This window comes from Bufo gargarizans, chromosome 5 (assembly GCF_014858855.1).
Source record: "Bufo gargarizans isolate SCDJY-AF-19 chromosome 5, ASM1485885v1, whole genome shotgun sequence".
Classification (NCBI taxonomy): domain Eukaryota; kingdom Metazoa; phylum Chordata; class Amphibia; order Anura; family Bufonidae; genus Bufo; species Bufo gargarizans.
Genome location: NC_058084.1, coordinates 147120342 through 147137093, shown reverse-complemented (window position 1 = coordinate 147137093; position 16752 = coordinate 147120342). Strand labels below are relative to the sequence as shown.

Here is a 16752-nt window from a genome sequence, read left to right as displayed (position 1 = left end):
GCTTGTGAGAGCCTTCAAACGGAACTCACAAGCGAAGCCCCGAACGCAAATGTGAAAGTATTACTTCAAACTACTTGGCATTCCAAACCTTCCTTATTGCCATCCATACATTCACATTAGCAACCTGATTAAGCATTAAAAAAAACACCAAATGCAGTATATACTGAACTTCCAAAAGAGACAAATACTGGATTTTTAAAGACATGCAGGCGCACATTTCCCCTCCCTTGCCTCTAACCTCAATTACGGTACACTCTTTTTTTGCCATCTATGTACATACAGCACACTGCATCACACATTATACATAAAGCAATTTTAAGGATTTGTGATTAGTATTTATACAGAGGCTTAGTGGTTAATGGGGTTTTGCCATCACATACAATAGGGGCATATCGCTAGGGATATGCACCCATTGTCTGATAGGTGTGGGTCCCACCTCTGAGACCCACACCTACAACGAGAACGGAGCGGGGAAATTAATGGAGGGCGCACTGTGCATGCGCAGCCACCCTCCATTCATTTCCGTTTGCCCCATAAAAATGAATGGGAGCAGGGGCCGCGCGTGCGCGATGCCCTTCCATTCACTTGTATGGGAGCGACGGGGAACAGCAGTTGGTGGTGGACAGACCCTGGGAAACCTTGGGGTCCTCCAGCCACAGCTCTCCCTGCTCCGTTCTCCTTGTAGGTGCTGGTCCCAGAGGACAATGGGGGCATATCTTAGTGATATGCCGCATTGTATGTGATGGAAATACCCCTTTAATAAGTCTCTTTGCAGGTCCATGGTAATGATGTGGTTAATACAGATATCCATTATCCATGGTGGTGATGAGTAAGTACTTAAAGGGGTTCTCCGGGAATTAAGAAAATGAAAATACTTAAATATTACTTTATTATAAATATATTCCCAAATAACTTTGATCACTTACTGTTGAGCAAAGCGAGATCTGACTTTGTACAGCATTCAAATGCATGGGCTCCGGCGAGGTGAAATTCGTCATCGCTGAAGTCTTGCAATCTTCAGAAAACCATTTTAAAACTTGAATCCGAAGTCGGCTTTGGTACCGAGGTACCAACCGGTACCAAAACTGACTTCGGAATCAATTTTTAGAGTGGCTTTCAAGTTTAAAAACTGATGGCCGAAGTTATTCAACGAAGTCTTGCGCGACATCGGACATAACGAATTTCACATCGCCGGGGCCCATACATTTGAATGCTGTATGGAAATAAATTTCTGTACAGTTTTAAAATGAACTTTTGGCCGAAGCGACTTCAGATCTATGATCTGAAGCTTGCTTTGCTGAACTCTAGTTATAATAGCTCATTTTGTTTAGGAAGCAATCATTAAGAGAAATAAAATGGCCGCTATCCTATTAGTACACGCAAAAACTGTCCTAATCACACAACAGGACAAGTTACTTCAGAGCACTGAGCTATAGAGCTGCTTAAGCCTTCTCTCTGCGCTGCTTGTCAGAGATTATGATCCTGAATACAGTTTAATATGATCTTCAGCTGAATCTCTGCAGGAAAGGAGTTCATGAGGAGACATGAAGTACCGTGAGGAGGGTGGAAATGTGGCTTATGAGCAGCAGCACTTGTATGCAGTTTCCATTACCACAGTCCCACATTACCACAGTCTGTCCTTTTCTCTCTGTATTTCTTGTCTTCTCATGAACTCCATTCCCACAGAGATTCATCTAAAGATCTTATCTTGAGGCATGAGGATGAGGCGTCTCTTTAGCTCAGTGTTCTGAAGTAATTTGTCCTCCTGTGTGATTAGGACAGGTTTTGTGTGTACTAATATGACGGTGGCCATTTTATTTCTCCTAATGATTGCTCCACAGACAAAATGGACCATTATAACTAATGAAAGGTATTTGGGAAAATATCTAAAATAAAGTAATATTTAAGTATTTTAATTTTCTTAATTCCCAGAGAACCCTTTTAATATCTCAGGTGGTAGAAATATATTTATTCAGTTGCACTGTTCCTCCTATTATTTGGTTTATGATTACTTTTAGTGACTTTTGGTGGACGTCTGGACTGTATTCATACCTATAATTCAATCTAAATAGGTCCAGATTTAATGGATTAACGATGTCTTCCCTTCTCATATCCATAGTGTTATGGCACATTATAACATTCTGTCTGCTCGTACTCACCACCAGAAGGAGCTCACTGCATAGAGCTTTATAATGCTCCTTCTAAACCAGTATACAGCCATCTACCCAAGCAGACATTATTTCCTCTCTCAACTCAACAGTGGGAGAAATTTATTAGGACTGGCATAAGATGCGCTACATTTACCAAAGAAGCGCAATGCCCTTAATAAAGGGGTGTTCCAATTATGTCAAGCTATCCAATATTCCTAGGATAGGGGATAACTGTCAGATCAGTGGTGGTTTGACTGCTGTGACCCCCACCTATCTGTGGGGATCCTGAAATGAATGTAGCAGCAAGTCAAGTATACACACGGCTGCTCCATTCATCTCTATGGGACTACCGGAGACAGCCAAGTACAAAAGTGCTCAGCTATTTCTGGCAGCTCTATAGAGATGAATGGAGCAGCAGTTCGCATGCTCGACTTGCCGCTCCATTAATTTTGGGAGTCCCCATTAGGTACCGGGCAGCCATTCTCATGACTGGTCGGGGTTCCAGCAGTCGAACCCCCACTGATCTATCCTGTGGATAGAGGTGAACTTGAAGTAAATGAAACATACCTTTAATGAAGGCAGTTTTTAGGTAGCTAGCCCAATTTTCCCCAAAAGCTTTAACATGTTCCACTCACATTAAAGCAGTGGCTACATCAATCACTTGAAAAAGCCAAAATTCAGATACCTGACTGGAGGTCTTTTTATCTTTGTGCATCTCTCGACTTCCTCTTCGTTTCAGAGTGGTCTGCAAACAAGAAAATTACTCTGGTTACTCGGGAATACTGAAAACACTAGGGGTTATAATTATTCATTAAATAATTTACTATTTACTAGGTAATAGAAGTAAAAGTGCAGAGTTCAAAGAAGCAACGTTAACCGTTTGGTAAAAGAAATTAAAACTTAAAACAATAATAAAAAGGATACATAGAAATCATCTACCCAGTACTAAAAATACCTGGTTTACATATTCCGAAATGTCAACCCTGCTGTTACAATACAGCATATCCTCATCAGGGATCTGCACTGAGAATACAACTGAATCCATATACAGCGACGCCAATATACACAGAAGACCGAGGCACAGTCTAGATGGGGGGGCTATATCAAAAGAGATGATCTTTTGGTTTTGCTGCATAATATTCTAAGGGCATGTAAGTTTCAGTGAAAAAAGTTAAATTATGTTACATGACAACAGGGACGTGCACACATAGGGCTCAAAGGGGGCTTGAGCCCCTGCCCCCTTCTGCCCCTTTAATGCCCTTACAGAACACCGGCACTCCAGAGCAAACTGTGTGAGTGAGAGCACAATGAAATTCCAGCACTCACGATTTTGGTAGCTAAAATCTTCGTCTTTTATTCAGGCAGTAGACATATAAACAGGACATCCACCCACAAGTGCAGCAACCTTGACGCGTTTCGAACAGTAGTTCTTAGTCGTAAAGTTACGACTAAGAACTACTGTTCGAAACGCGTCAAGGTTGCTGCACTTGTGGGTGGATGTCCTGTTTATATGTCTACTGCCTGAATAAAAGACGAAGATTTTAGCTACCAAAATCGTGAGTGCTGGAATTTCATTGTGCTTTCATATCAAGAATATACGGGCTTGCCGGCCTTTTCCGTGCACGCAGGTGGTGGAATAATTGGGTGAGCTGGACTTTTCTTTGTGCATATTCACACCCCTGTGTGAGTGAGAGCTGTGGGAGAAAGGACCTTACATGACATAATAACCATGTGACCAGTAACATAGCAATATTACTGGTCACATGGCTATGAGGTAATCAAAGGTGCTTTCTTTCTTCCAGGACTCAGTGTTACTGCAGCCTGCAGGAGAAGGGTAGGTCACGTGGGTCGGCAGTGCTCTGCTATCACAGGCACTGGCCGACTGTCTGCAGAGTAGGAAGATCAGGGATGGCTGCTCAGCAGCGTCTGTAGAGGGGAGAGCGTGTCAGCGCTGGAGAGCTGGATGTGACTACTGGGGAGGGTTTTAGGATTGTATGCTGGGGGAGGCTGTGTGGGATTATATACTGGGGGGCTGCTGTGTGGGATTATATACTGGGGGGCTGCTGTGTGGGATTATATACTGGGGGGGCTGCTGTGTGGGATTATATACTGGGGGGGCTGCTGTGTGGGATTATATACTGGGGGGCTGCTGTGTGGGATTATATACTGGGGGGGCTGCTGTGTGGGATTATATACTGGGGGGGCTGCTGTGTGGGATTATATACTGGGGGTAATGTATACTGTGTGGTGCTCTACTGCTCTACTGTATACTGTGTGGTGCTGTATACTATATAGGGTGCTATACTGCATACTGTGGGGCGCTGTATACTATAGGGTGCTATACTGCATACTGTGGGGTGCTGGGGTGCACTGTAACACTAGGGTGAGTAGAGCCCCAGTCTCCTTCCTGAACTGCAGAGCAGTGCCCACTTCCAGCCCTGAGCACTGATCCTGAGCTGCTGGAGTCTTCAGAACTGTAAGTATTTACAGCCATTCACTGTAAGCTATATTATATATAGTGGTGGAGGGTGTGATTGCCTGCTAGGGTGTGGGAAGGCGGGATCCAGGAGGCCCAAGTAAATTCTCGCCCAGGGTCCAATCAATATTAAAGACGGCCCTGCCCAAGCTGACCCACTACAGGCGTGCCACAAGTCCGCACGAGCCGCCCCCTCCATCCCACTGGCGGCAGCGCAATTTATTCACTGAGACAATTTATTCACTGGTCCGCCCCGCTCACTGTGAAGGGTCAGGGTCCTTTAAGGCTAGCACAGGGGCTGCCTGGGTAGCGGACGTGCGTGACGCACGTCTACTACGTCATGTGACCCCCCAGCGGGATTAATGCAGGGGAGCAAGCGCCGGCCTGTGTGACTCCGTCTGCTGCCTAAGTTCCTTTAGTGCCTGTCTGCCCTCAGTTTCCACCCTGGTAATATATTGTATATAATTTAAAGTCCAGGAACAAAACAAGTATGCAAAGGAACAATAGTTGTACTGCTTTGACCCTTTGCATACTTGTGGTTGTAGTGTGTTGTCCCTTTGCAAACTGGGGGTTGTAGTGCTTTGTCTCTTTGCATATTAGAGGCTGTAGAGTCTTGTAATCACATCACTCATTTTACCATAATATGTACGGTGAAACAAAAAAAAGTAATATTTGTGGATTTTGTCATGTTTACAAGTACAGTATCAAAAAATTCATGGAGAACAAGGTAGGACTTCTAGTAAAGTAAGCTTCGTGGTACAAACATTTTTTTAAATTATGACAGGTGCCTTTTTTTTTTTTTTTTTTTTTTTTTTTTAACTTAAGCACCTGCCTTTCAAAATGTCTGTGCACGTCCCTGCATGACAACCTGTTATATTTCATACTAGACAACAGTGAATTTTACATTTTTCTTGGGGATCACCAGATGACCATGTTACAAGCTCACTAAAGCCTCATTCACACGTCAGTGATTGTGAGCCAAAACCAGGAGTGGAGGCTACATAGAGATAAGGTCTGGATCTGTCAAAATCACTGATGGAAATCACTGACCGAACACTGACTGTGTGAATGAGGCATGAGGCTTGGTTCACATGTGTGAAAGAGGTTTCAGCAAGAGCCTCCATTACAGAGGTATTTAGCCTGGCAGAATTGTTAAAACCGTAATGGAAACCCAACAGATATCATTACAGGAAATTTGGTCCATTGAACTCGGCATTTTTACTTCTATTACCTAGTAAGGCTCCTTTCACACTAGCGCTTGATCGGATCCGTTCTGAACGGATCCGATCATATTAATGCAGACGGAGGCTCCGTTCAGTACAGATCCGTCTGCATTAATAACTTAGAAAAATTTCTAAGTGCGCAAGATGCCTGAGCGGATCCGTTCAGACTTTCAATGTAAAGTCAATGGGGGACGGATCCGCTTGAAGATTGAGCCATATGGTGTCATCTTCAAGCGGATCCGTTCCCATTGACTTACATTGTAAGTCTGAACGGATCCGCTCGCCTCCGCACGGCCAGGCGGACAGCTGAACGCTGCAAGCAGCTTTCAGGTGTCCGCCTGTCCGTGCGGAGGCGAGCGGAGCGGAGGCTGAACGCCGCCAGACTGATGCAGTCTGAGCGGATCCGCTCCATTCAGACTGCATCAGGGCTGGACGGAGGCGTTCGGGTCCGCTCGTGAGCTCCTTCAAACGGAGCTCACGAGCGGACCGACGAACGCTAGTGTGAAAGGAGCCTAAATTGGTAAGGTGCTGGATCTGGCACCTCCATTTTTTCCAATAATCGGTCTGTATAAAAGGGGCCTTTAGATATTTGTATTCACATGAAATAACACGGTCTCTACCGAGCATCCATGTGTTGTGCATGAGCAAGGAGAAAAAAGAGCGGTTGCCAGACAACATATCCAGCCACTCTTTCACCCGGACAGGTGAAAGACACCCCCCCCCCTTCCATACGCATTAGATGGTTGGATATCAGCGGGTTCAGAGAATATACATTTAGCTTTAGACTAGACAGTAATGAACGGCCAAATTTATCAAGGTGGCTGACACTGGATGATAAATTTAGTACATCTTTATACTGTCTAGGCTAAGATTATACAACTATTAGTTGGCTTACTTAAAGGGGTTATCCAATCCTATAAAAAAAAAACATATGCCGGGCCACCCACAGTGAATATACTTACCTGAGTCCCCTGGGTGTAGCTTCATGGGAAACGGGCAGGGTCTAAGATGCCCATTTTGTGTCAAAAAGTTGCCCCAATTCTGACATAAAAATCTATCTCAAAGTAAGCCAACCAGTCAATGGCTTAGAGTCAGTGTCTATCCCTGCACCACATTTATCTTCCAGCCTGAGTCCCTGTGATAAATCTGGTGCAGGTCTAGACAGCCGGTCTAAGGGGGCATTTACACCAACAGATTGTCTGACAGATTTTCTGGCCAATTGGTCAGATGGCCATTTACACACAGATCTTTTGTTATACACAACAACTCTTGGTCTGATTGGACAGAAATTGGTCAGATAATCTGTTGGTGTAAATGCACCCTAAGCTTATTCCATCTACAGGCGTAGTAAAGAAGAATTTGGTGCACAGCAAGCCACCAAAAGGTGATGTAAGTTCAAACAGTGTCTAAGGCTACTTCCGTTTCATTTAATACACCCGAATTCATCAGTTTAATCAGGATCCGGTTGTATTAAATAAAAATTAAATACATTTCAGTAACAAAAAAAATTGATCTGGGACCATTAACTTACATAGATTTTCATGCCGGATCCAGTTTGTTTGGTTTTCCAGACTGGACACAAAACCTCCAGCTTGTGTTTGGTCACAAAACGCAACAAAACGGAACTGATGCATACTGATTAGTTTTGTCCCCATTGACAATGAATGGGGACAAAACGGAATCGTTCTGGCTCGGTTTTGAGATCCTCTGCCGGATCTCAAAACTGGGACCCAAAAACGCTGATGTGAAAGTAGCCTAAAGAGGCACCACATTTCCCATCAAGCATTAGCCTTTGTGCTATATTTCACACACTCTCTGACTGTCTAGTCTAGTTTTATCCTATCTCAATATTAGGCATGATTAGTAAATTTGCCCTATTGTTATTTTTTAGAGTGGGGGAGGGGGGGGGGGGCTCCAATGGGTTTGATTAAGGTTCACTCAAAATGTAAATTATAATTATAAGTACATTTCTTTCACTTAAAAAAAAAAAAAGGAAAAAAATATCAATGTTATTTTAACAGGAACCTATCAGCTCCTTTATCCTGCCTTCTCTGAGGGCAGCACAGTATAGCGACACACTAGCTGATTTCAGGTCTTGTGGAAGAGCGTCAATTAAGTCCTAACACACATCAGGTATTTTTTTGTTTTTTAAGGGTAACAATTTTTTGATCAAGCAGCTGAACAAGTTACTCTTTTATACTTTGATATATCACTTGAAATGTGCAAACACTTTCTTTAGTATTGTAATAAAAAAAATAAACTCTATATGGTGTGCCTTTAAGATGCAGTGTGCCCACTTGGCTGTGCACCATTGCAATACTATACAGGACAATTATTGCCAATGATACTGCACAACCCTGCCTGGCTGTGCGTTCATGCTGAGTAAAAACAGCTCATATAAAAGCTGCTACTTTGCTCTGTGGTGGCAACAACATCTATGACCTGGTTTGCTCTATATTTATCTAGGAACACAAATGTCATGGCTGCAGACATTACATACGCGCTATAAGGTTACATTAAGTATTGGTGATAAAATGAAAACAGCTTAAATAAATGCATAAAAATCTAATCTATTTCGTAGTCCCAGCTGCCTTCTTATATGTGAGAAGCAGGGTCAGCTGGCAGCCCGCTCCTTGCAGTCATGTATTCTTATTGGGGCAGATTTAGTATTTAAAAAAAAAAAAAAAAAAAACTGGCATACATACAGTACCTTGCACTACATCTTTTAAAGGAGTTGGATGCCTTTTTTTATAGTCATTACCTATCCTCGGGATAAGTCATCAATATCGGATTGGTGGGGGTCCGACTGCACCGCCGATCAGCTGTTTGAAGAGACCACAGCGCTCATATGAGAGCTGCCTTCTCGTCACCGTTTATCCACTCGCAGTCACAACTGCAGCAGTGAGCAGGTGTTATTATAACTGCTCCGTCCCCAGTAAAGAGCCATCCCATTGAAACAAATGGGACAATGTCGTATTTACACCTGCTTGCTGCTGCAGTTGTGACTGCGAGCAGGCAATTAGTGATGAGAAGGCAGTGCTCGCACGAGAGCTGCGGTCTCTTCAAACAGCTGATCATTGGAGGGGGGGGGGCAGGATTTGGACCCCTGCCGATTTGATACTGATGACCTATCCTGAGGATAGCTCATAAGTATAAAAATAAAATGGACAACTCTTTAACTGTTTCAAACACTTTTAGACGCTTTTTTGTCTCTTCGGCCAACGGGGTACTGGTTATTGTAAAGGGGCATTAGTTTGTGGGAAAGGGGTATGGCTCAAAACAACTAGTTATTTTTTTGGATTAAACTTAGCCAGCAAATAAGTGGCTTAAAGGGGTCGTTCATCCCGGGGGTTTTTCAGGGAGACCCCACAGCGTAGCCAGACCCGTGTAGGGAAATCATACTTCCCTGATACCCCCTGTTGGGTTATGTCTCCTTTGCTCCCCCCCCCCCCCGTGCCAAGGCAGCGCTCACATGACCTACAGACATAACATATGGGAGACATGTGGCCGCTGCAGAGAGTCAGCAATGTGACCATGACCCACATCAAACAGAATGTTGACGTGGCATGATCTGCATCGGGGAGTGTGAAGAAACAGGAACTCAATGGCGGGGATTAGGTAACAATGACTCCCTCCGCAGGTCTGGCCATGCTGGGGTGAAAGGGTGTGCGTGAAAACCCCCAGGGGGGATCGACCTCTTTAAACTTAGACTAGACAGTCTATAGATGCACCAGATTTATCATTCAAACATACATTAGCCACTGCAATAAATCTAGCACAGTTAAATACTGTCTAGTCTAAGTTTACACCATCTTACTATTAGATAGTATTAGTAAATCTGCCACACTGTAATCTCACAAAAACTAATAAAAGTCTGTATTCACACTGAGGCATACTTGTATTTACTAATCCTACAGGTGGCAGGGCTCCAGATAGTGACCAAAATGGTCGCCAATGCGACTTTGAATTGCAAAATGCCGACAAGACTTTGTAGACTTGTCACCATTTGCGTCTAGACTCTGCGCTGCTTTGCCTCTTTCACACACGAGGAACTGACATGGGACGCGCATGTGTGCCATGTTCTCCTCAGCAGCACAGGGGAGAAGGAGGCAGTCCCTCCCCCCTGCACTGCTGCCACCAATGGACTGATAGCAGGGAGGAGGAGGGGAGGGGCTGTGTCCACTGCGCCACCAATGAATATAGTTTATGCCTGAATGCAAATGCAGGCTGCGGGTGCCGGCCATATCCCATATCTGGCATCCAGTCTATATGACTGCGCGCTGTGATCCGTCACAATTAACCCCTCAGGTGCGGCACCAGAGGGGCTAATTGTGGCGGATCACAGCTCGCAGTCATAGAGGCCGGGTATCGGATATGGCCGGCACCAGCAACCTGGGTATGTATTCAGGCATCAAACTATATTCATTGGTGGCACAGTTTGCCCCCCCCCAACCCTAGTATTATAAAGTATCATCATTGGTGGCGTAGTGCCCCCCCCCTCAAGCCCTGGCTGCCATAGTCCGCTCCATGCTGCTGTGTGCACAGAGCACAGAGCAGCAGGGAGAGTGTGAAGTTCTATTCACCCTAATAAAGCTCTATCAGGGTTAATAGGACAAGGGTTATAGCCCCTAAGGGGGCTAATAGTTAGTAAATAAATAAAAAACACCAAAATACTAAACGTTTAAAACATATTACATATCTCCACGTCGGAAAACGTATAAATATTTAATAATATCTCCTATGCGGAGAACGCCGTAACAGAACAAAAATAAAAAAAAATTTGGTCACCTTGTCCCGACAAAAATTAGGTCAGGACTAATTCCAGACGTTCCATAAAATGCGGAATACACGCGGCTTTTTTGGCGTTTTATTTTTTTCACGTGGTATCGAGTATCGCAATGCTTTTTTATGGTATCGAAATAGAGTCAAAATATTGGTATCGTGACAACCCTAGGTAAGACATGTCTTTTTTTTTTTTTTTTATTATACCGTAATTATATGCATTTTAAATTTGGCAACTAAAAATTTAATTTGGCTCCTAAATTTTTCAGGTTAGGAGCCAATGGCTCCTTGATATTTTTTTTTTTTTAGTCTGGAGTCCTAGGTGGTGTCAAGTTAGGCTGTCTAGATATGCATGTTTACACAATTTTTTCAATGTGGATTTTAGCACGGATTCTGCACTCTTTCAAATAATCTCCACTGTATTAAATTAAAAGGGAGACCGTCTGTTAATTCATATGAAACATGACGTGGATTCCGCACCCAGAGTTCCCAGTGTAATGTGTGGGATGAAAAGCTACATCAAAACAGCATTAAAAAAACTCATGAAAAACTGTGTTGGAATAAAAACCACAAGGAATCCTGAAGAGGATTCCACATCAGGTTTTTTTCAGCACAGACAAACTCTGTGTGAACATACCCTAAGACTCCGTATGGCACTCCACAAGGAGACATGGTACTCCCTGGGGTAAACACTATACACCAACTATACACTACGTGCAGAATTATTAGGCAAATGAGTATTTTGACCACATCATCCTCTTTATGCATATTGTCTTACTCCAAGCTGTATAGGCTCGAAAGCCTACTACCAATTAAGCATATTAGGTGATGTGCATCTCTGTAATGAGAAGGGGTGTGGTCTAATGACATCAACACCCTATATCAGGTGTGCATAATTATTAGGCAACTTCCTTTCCTTTGGCAAAATGGGTCAAAAGAAGGACTTGACAGGCTCAGAAAAGGCAAAAATAGTGAGATATCTTGCAGAGGGATGCAGCACTCTTAAAATTGCAAAGCTTCTGAAGCGTGATCATCGAACAATCAAGCGTTTCATTCAAAATAGTCAACAGGGTCGCAAGAAGCGTGTGGAAAAACCAAGGCGCAAAATAACTGCCCATGAACTGAGAAAAGTCAAGCGTGCAGCTGCCAAGATGCCACTTGCCACCAGTTTGGCCATATTTCAGAGCTGCAACATCACTGGAGTGCCCAAAAGCACAAGGTGTGCAATACTCAGAGACATGGCCAAGGTAAGAAAGGCTGAAAGACGACCACCACTGAACAAGACACACAAGCTGAAACGTCAAGACTGGGCCAAGAAATATCTCAAGACTGATTTTTCTAAGGTTTTATGGACTGATGAAATGAGAGTGAGTCTTGATGGGCCAGATGGCTGGATTGGTAAAGGGCAGAGAGCTCCAGTCCGACTCAGACGCCAGCAAGGTGGAGGTGGAGTACTGGTTTGGGCTGGTATCATCAAAGATGAGCTTGTGGGGCCTTTTTGGGTTGAGGATGGAGTCAAGCTCAACTCCCAGTCCTACTGCCAGTTTCTGGAAGACACCTTCTTCAAGCAGTGGTACAGGAAGAAGTCTGCAAGGTAAGAAAAACATGATTTTCATGCAGGACAATGCTCCATCACACGCGTCCAAGTACTCCACAACATGGCTGGCAAGAAAGGGTATAAAAGAAGAAAATCTAATGACATGGCCTCCTTGTTCACCTGATCTGAACCCCATTGAGAACCTGTGGTCCATCATCAAATGTGAGATTTACAAGGAGGGAAAACAGTACACCTCTCTGAACAGTGTCTGGGAGGCTGTGGTTTCTGCTGCACGCAATGTTGATGGTGAACAGATCAAAACACTGACAGAATCCATGGATGGCAGGCTTTTGAGTGTCCTTGCAAAGAAAGGTGGCTATATTGGTCACTGATTTGTTTTTGTTTTGTTTTTGAATGTCAGAAATGTATATTTGTGAATGTTGAGATGTTATATTGGTTTCACTGGTAAAAATAAATAATTGAAATGGGTATATATTTGTTTTTTGTTAAGTTGCCTAATAATTATGTACAGTAATAGTCACCTGCACACACAGATATCCCCCTAAAATAGCTAAAACTAAAAACAAACTAAAAACTACTTCCAAAAATATTCAGCTTTGATATTAATGAGTTTTTTGGGTTCATTGAGAACATGGTTGTTGTTCAATAATAAAATTAATCCTCAAAAATACAACTTGCCTAATAATTCTGCACTCCCTGTACATTGGCCTACTTTTAAACAAAATTTTATGACAGATTTATGGTGCACCCCCACAAAGCCACATCTTTTTCTGGTAAGCACTACCCCCATGTCAGGCTGAGGTAATTTTTCTAAACCTGGATATGTCCAATTGCGTATTCAAATGGTTATTGTGGATAGCTCACCACTGAGGAAGGGGAGAGAAGTCCCCGAAACGCGTTTGGCGTTATATCTCTGCTCAATATAAGAAATTGGATATGATTAAGACTTCTTAAGCAGTTTTAAATTTGGAGCGCTCCATTTTTTCTATTCAACGTGAGCACCTCTCACAGGAACCCGGAACTAAGCCATTGAGTCCCGCGATACCTTTGGACAACACGTGACAGATACCAAGGAGCGAGGACGCCGGAAGTAACCTCGAGCGGTGCGATGAGCTGGATAATGGGAATGTCGGGGACTTGTACATACCGGTAAGCAGATCTCTTTCCCACAGCACTGAGCACCGGAGGGCCCGGAGGCTTTGTAATACCAGGCAAAAGTCCACCGCTACTTCCAACATATTGCGGATTCTAGTGGACCTAATGACAATATTCAGTGTCATTTAAAGGGACAGTACTCCTAATAACGGACTCGGATTTATATTTTCTGTATCTAAAGGACACTTTCATCATTTGCTACAAATAATAGTGAACTTTTGGTACAATATTCAAGTGATAGATTATATATTAGATTGCGCCACATTTAGAGGATCACCTCTCCACACAGGACTGTGTTGATTATATGCTGTTTTATTTATGCTGTCCACACTCCATTGTTGAGGGGGTGGCTATTAAATGCTGTCGATGTGAACCATATAGCGAGTGCCAGTCACTTTTTATTCATATGTCCAATTGCACCACCTGTTTGCACAATTTACACTAGGTGCACTCACATTAGAAAATGTGGAAAGAAAGACAATGCAGCAGCACTCTGCAAATCAGACAAAGTACAACAATGCTTACAAAAATGATTGTGCTAATACTACGCTTATTTATAAAAGCGAGATGCTTGGACAATGCATTTTGTACAAAACCATCTAAGCCCGTCTGCCGAACGTCAAGGCGATCTCTGTTAGACGGGTCCTAACACTAAATACTACCTGTTATGCGCCATAATGACCGCCATAAAATTCAGGGAGTGTTGGACCCACATGCATGTTGGATCCACTCTGCCTTTTTCCATTTTTTGTGCCAAAATGGCCTCCATTGCAAGGGATGCACTGGGAGGTGCTGACTGACCCCCTTTTTTTTTTGCAGATTTACAATGCTGGAGATGTGGCACTACAGCGAGTCGTGCACTCCTGATTAGCCTGTCTGCCCCATAGGCTGATTTTAATTACTTTCAGTATAAAGCTGTAGCCTGCTCTCACTACATTCATTGGAAGCTGTCTAGCACCAGGAAGGGTATAGAGTGGGCTCAGTATGCATGTTGGTACCTGCATCCCTTGCAATGGAGGCCATTTTGGCACAAAAAATGGAAAAAGGCAGAGTGGATCCAACATGCATGTGGGTCCAACACTCCCTGAATTTTATGGCGGTCATTATGGCGCATAACAGGTAGTATTTAGTGTTAGGACCCGTCTAACAGAGATCGCCTTGACGTTCGGCAGACGGCTTAGATGGTTTTGTACAAAATGCATTGTCAAAGCATCTCGCTTTTATAAATAAGCGTAGTATTAGCACAATAATTTTTGTAAGCATTGTTGTACTTTGTCTGATTTGCAGAGTGCTGCTGCATTGTCTCTTTCTTTCCTCTAGGTCTTTGCCATGGCAGCGTGCACCTGTGCACTGGGAGGTGCTTACTGACCCCCTTTTTTTTTTGCAAATTAGAAAATGTGGGCCATTATATTTGGGTTTTATAACTGAGGTTTGAACAGTGTTGCAAAACGTACTATATACCACCAGCTACTCTTTTTCATATAGTTAAAAAACAAATAAAAGCCTGTGACACAGTGAGAGGTTTCTTCTGAGAAAACAGGTATTTTCCTCCCAGCATGTGCTGCTGGGCTGATTTACAGCCAGGTGAGGTCAAATACCGGACTAGAATTTAAGTGCCGATCCGGGTTTTGGCAGCACCTGGCTGTCCTTAAATAGGGAGCTGGGCTCAGAAGCCGTGTCTCTGTGTTGGGATCTGTGACCCTTGTGTCTGGATGAAGGCTTGCTACCTGTTTGGCGTGAAAACAGGTTGGTGCTGCTACGGTCAAGGACTCTTTGAGGAAGAATTGCCGCATGGTGTGAATTACCACCAACACCGCAAGGTGACTTTTTGTTTGATTATGACTGCTTGTTTTGTCACTTGCCTAAAGTGTGAATAAAACACTGAACTGTTTGATCCAAAGAACTTGTTGTTGCCTTTATACTGCATCCCCTAATCCTGTCTACCAGAGTGAAATCCCACACAACATATATATACATTTGAGATAGTCACATTATTATGACCACTTTCTACTTTAGACATCGGCAGTGCGCAGCTCATGAAGGAAGTCACGTGTGGTGAGCTGGCCTGGTGGGTATATTAGGTGATGGATAGGATGTGTGCACACATATCCTTCGTTGTGGTCGTGGGTAAAAAGGGAGTTGCAAAGTGGGATTATTTTTGGCTTTCAGGCAAAGGGTGTCAGTATTTCTGAAATTGCGCAGTTTGTGAAATGCTGCTGCGGTGAAAGCATATCATGAGTGAACAAATGGCACCACTGAGAATAAGTGACGTGGTTACTGTGGAGCACTGCAAGGGTGCACAAGGGTAGACCAACAAGCTACAGTGGATCGGCTCACCGCCAAAGTAATACTAGTCTACAAGAAGTAGTCAAGATGGCGCTCATAATGACTTCTTTCACACAACCTACCAGGACCTTACTGAGTCATTCCCAGCCTGTCTAGCTGCTGTAAGGGCTGCACACAGCGGTTACCCTGGATATTATCTGGTGGTCATAATTATGTTGCTTGACTGTGTATATTGGCCACAAATACACTAGACTTTATACAAAGAGCCCATACATGACGAGAACAGAGCCTGAAGCAAATTAAAACAGCTAAACGAGTCAGTATGAGGTAACATGGAGTTACTTAATGACACCAATGTGACAGAATGGAAATGGGGTTTAGCTGGTGAAAAGTGGTACCGCCACAGTTTTAGCATTACTTGTGAAGCCTGTACAGCAGTGCACGTTTTCACAGGTTTTGCCATAGTTTTGGTGAGTGCAATATATATATTTTTTGTCCTAAACATCAAGCTTAATTTGTTATTGTAGACAATAGCTTAGGACACTCTGCTATTGTTCACTCTTATAAAGATTAGGTAGACTTTTTGCATATAATGGATGTCAATGGCAGATAATGCATTTGCACACATTTGCACAGTATAACCTTAAAAAAATAGGTAGAAATAAAAATCCCAAAGTAGATGCCAAGCCTTTATTTGACAGAGCCTCGTAGACAAACATAGACTCATCCTAGTATGTGTACAATAGATGAAATGTGCAGATCAGCATAGGTAATGACACTATTGCCATATTTATCAGAGCTTTTTGATAATGCATATTAATACACAGTACTGTCTCATCAGAACAAAGATCATATATTTTGCCCATGCAGATAGAATAGCTGTCATATTCCCCCTTCTCCCGAATATGATATATGGGGATTGCATCATTTTCAGACATCCTAATGGACCACTGCAGTCTGTCATTGTGATAGGTCCTTTTGCCAATATATGTGCTCATTGTAGAATTTAGGCGTCACCATAGGAATTGTATTATCATCAGATTTACAGGTCAACATCACACAAATGACATTCTTTATGACATACTGTATGTTACGAGGCACTTTTCTATAAATTATTTATCA

The 16752-nt window shown here is 43.2% G+C and overlaps 1 protein-coding gene across 3 annotated transcripts in view; it reads right to left on the bottom strand.

The window, feature by feature from the left end:
• The window catches only part of MTCL1 (microtubule crosslinking factor 1), a 178492-nt gene that overhangs the window by 58021 nt on the left and 103719 nt on the right, over positions 1 to 16752 (bottom strand). For all 3 annotated transcript variants that reach the window (XM_044293234.1, XM_044293235.1, XM_044293236.1), the window contains exon 4: positions 2836 to 2895. In XM_044293234.1, the coding sequence (XP_044149169.1) occupies positions 2836 to 2895 (60 nt within the window). The remainder of the gene's footprint in view (positions 1 to 2835; positions 2896 to 16752) is intronic.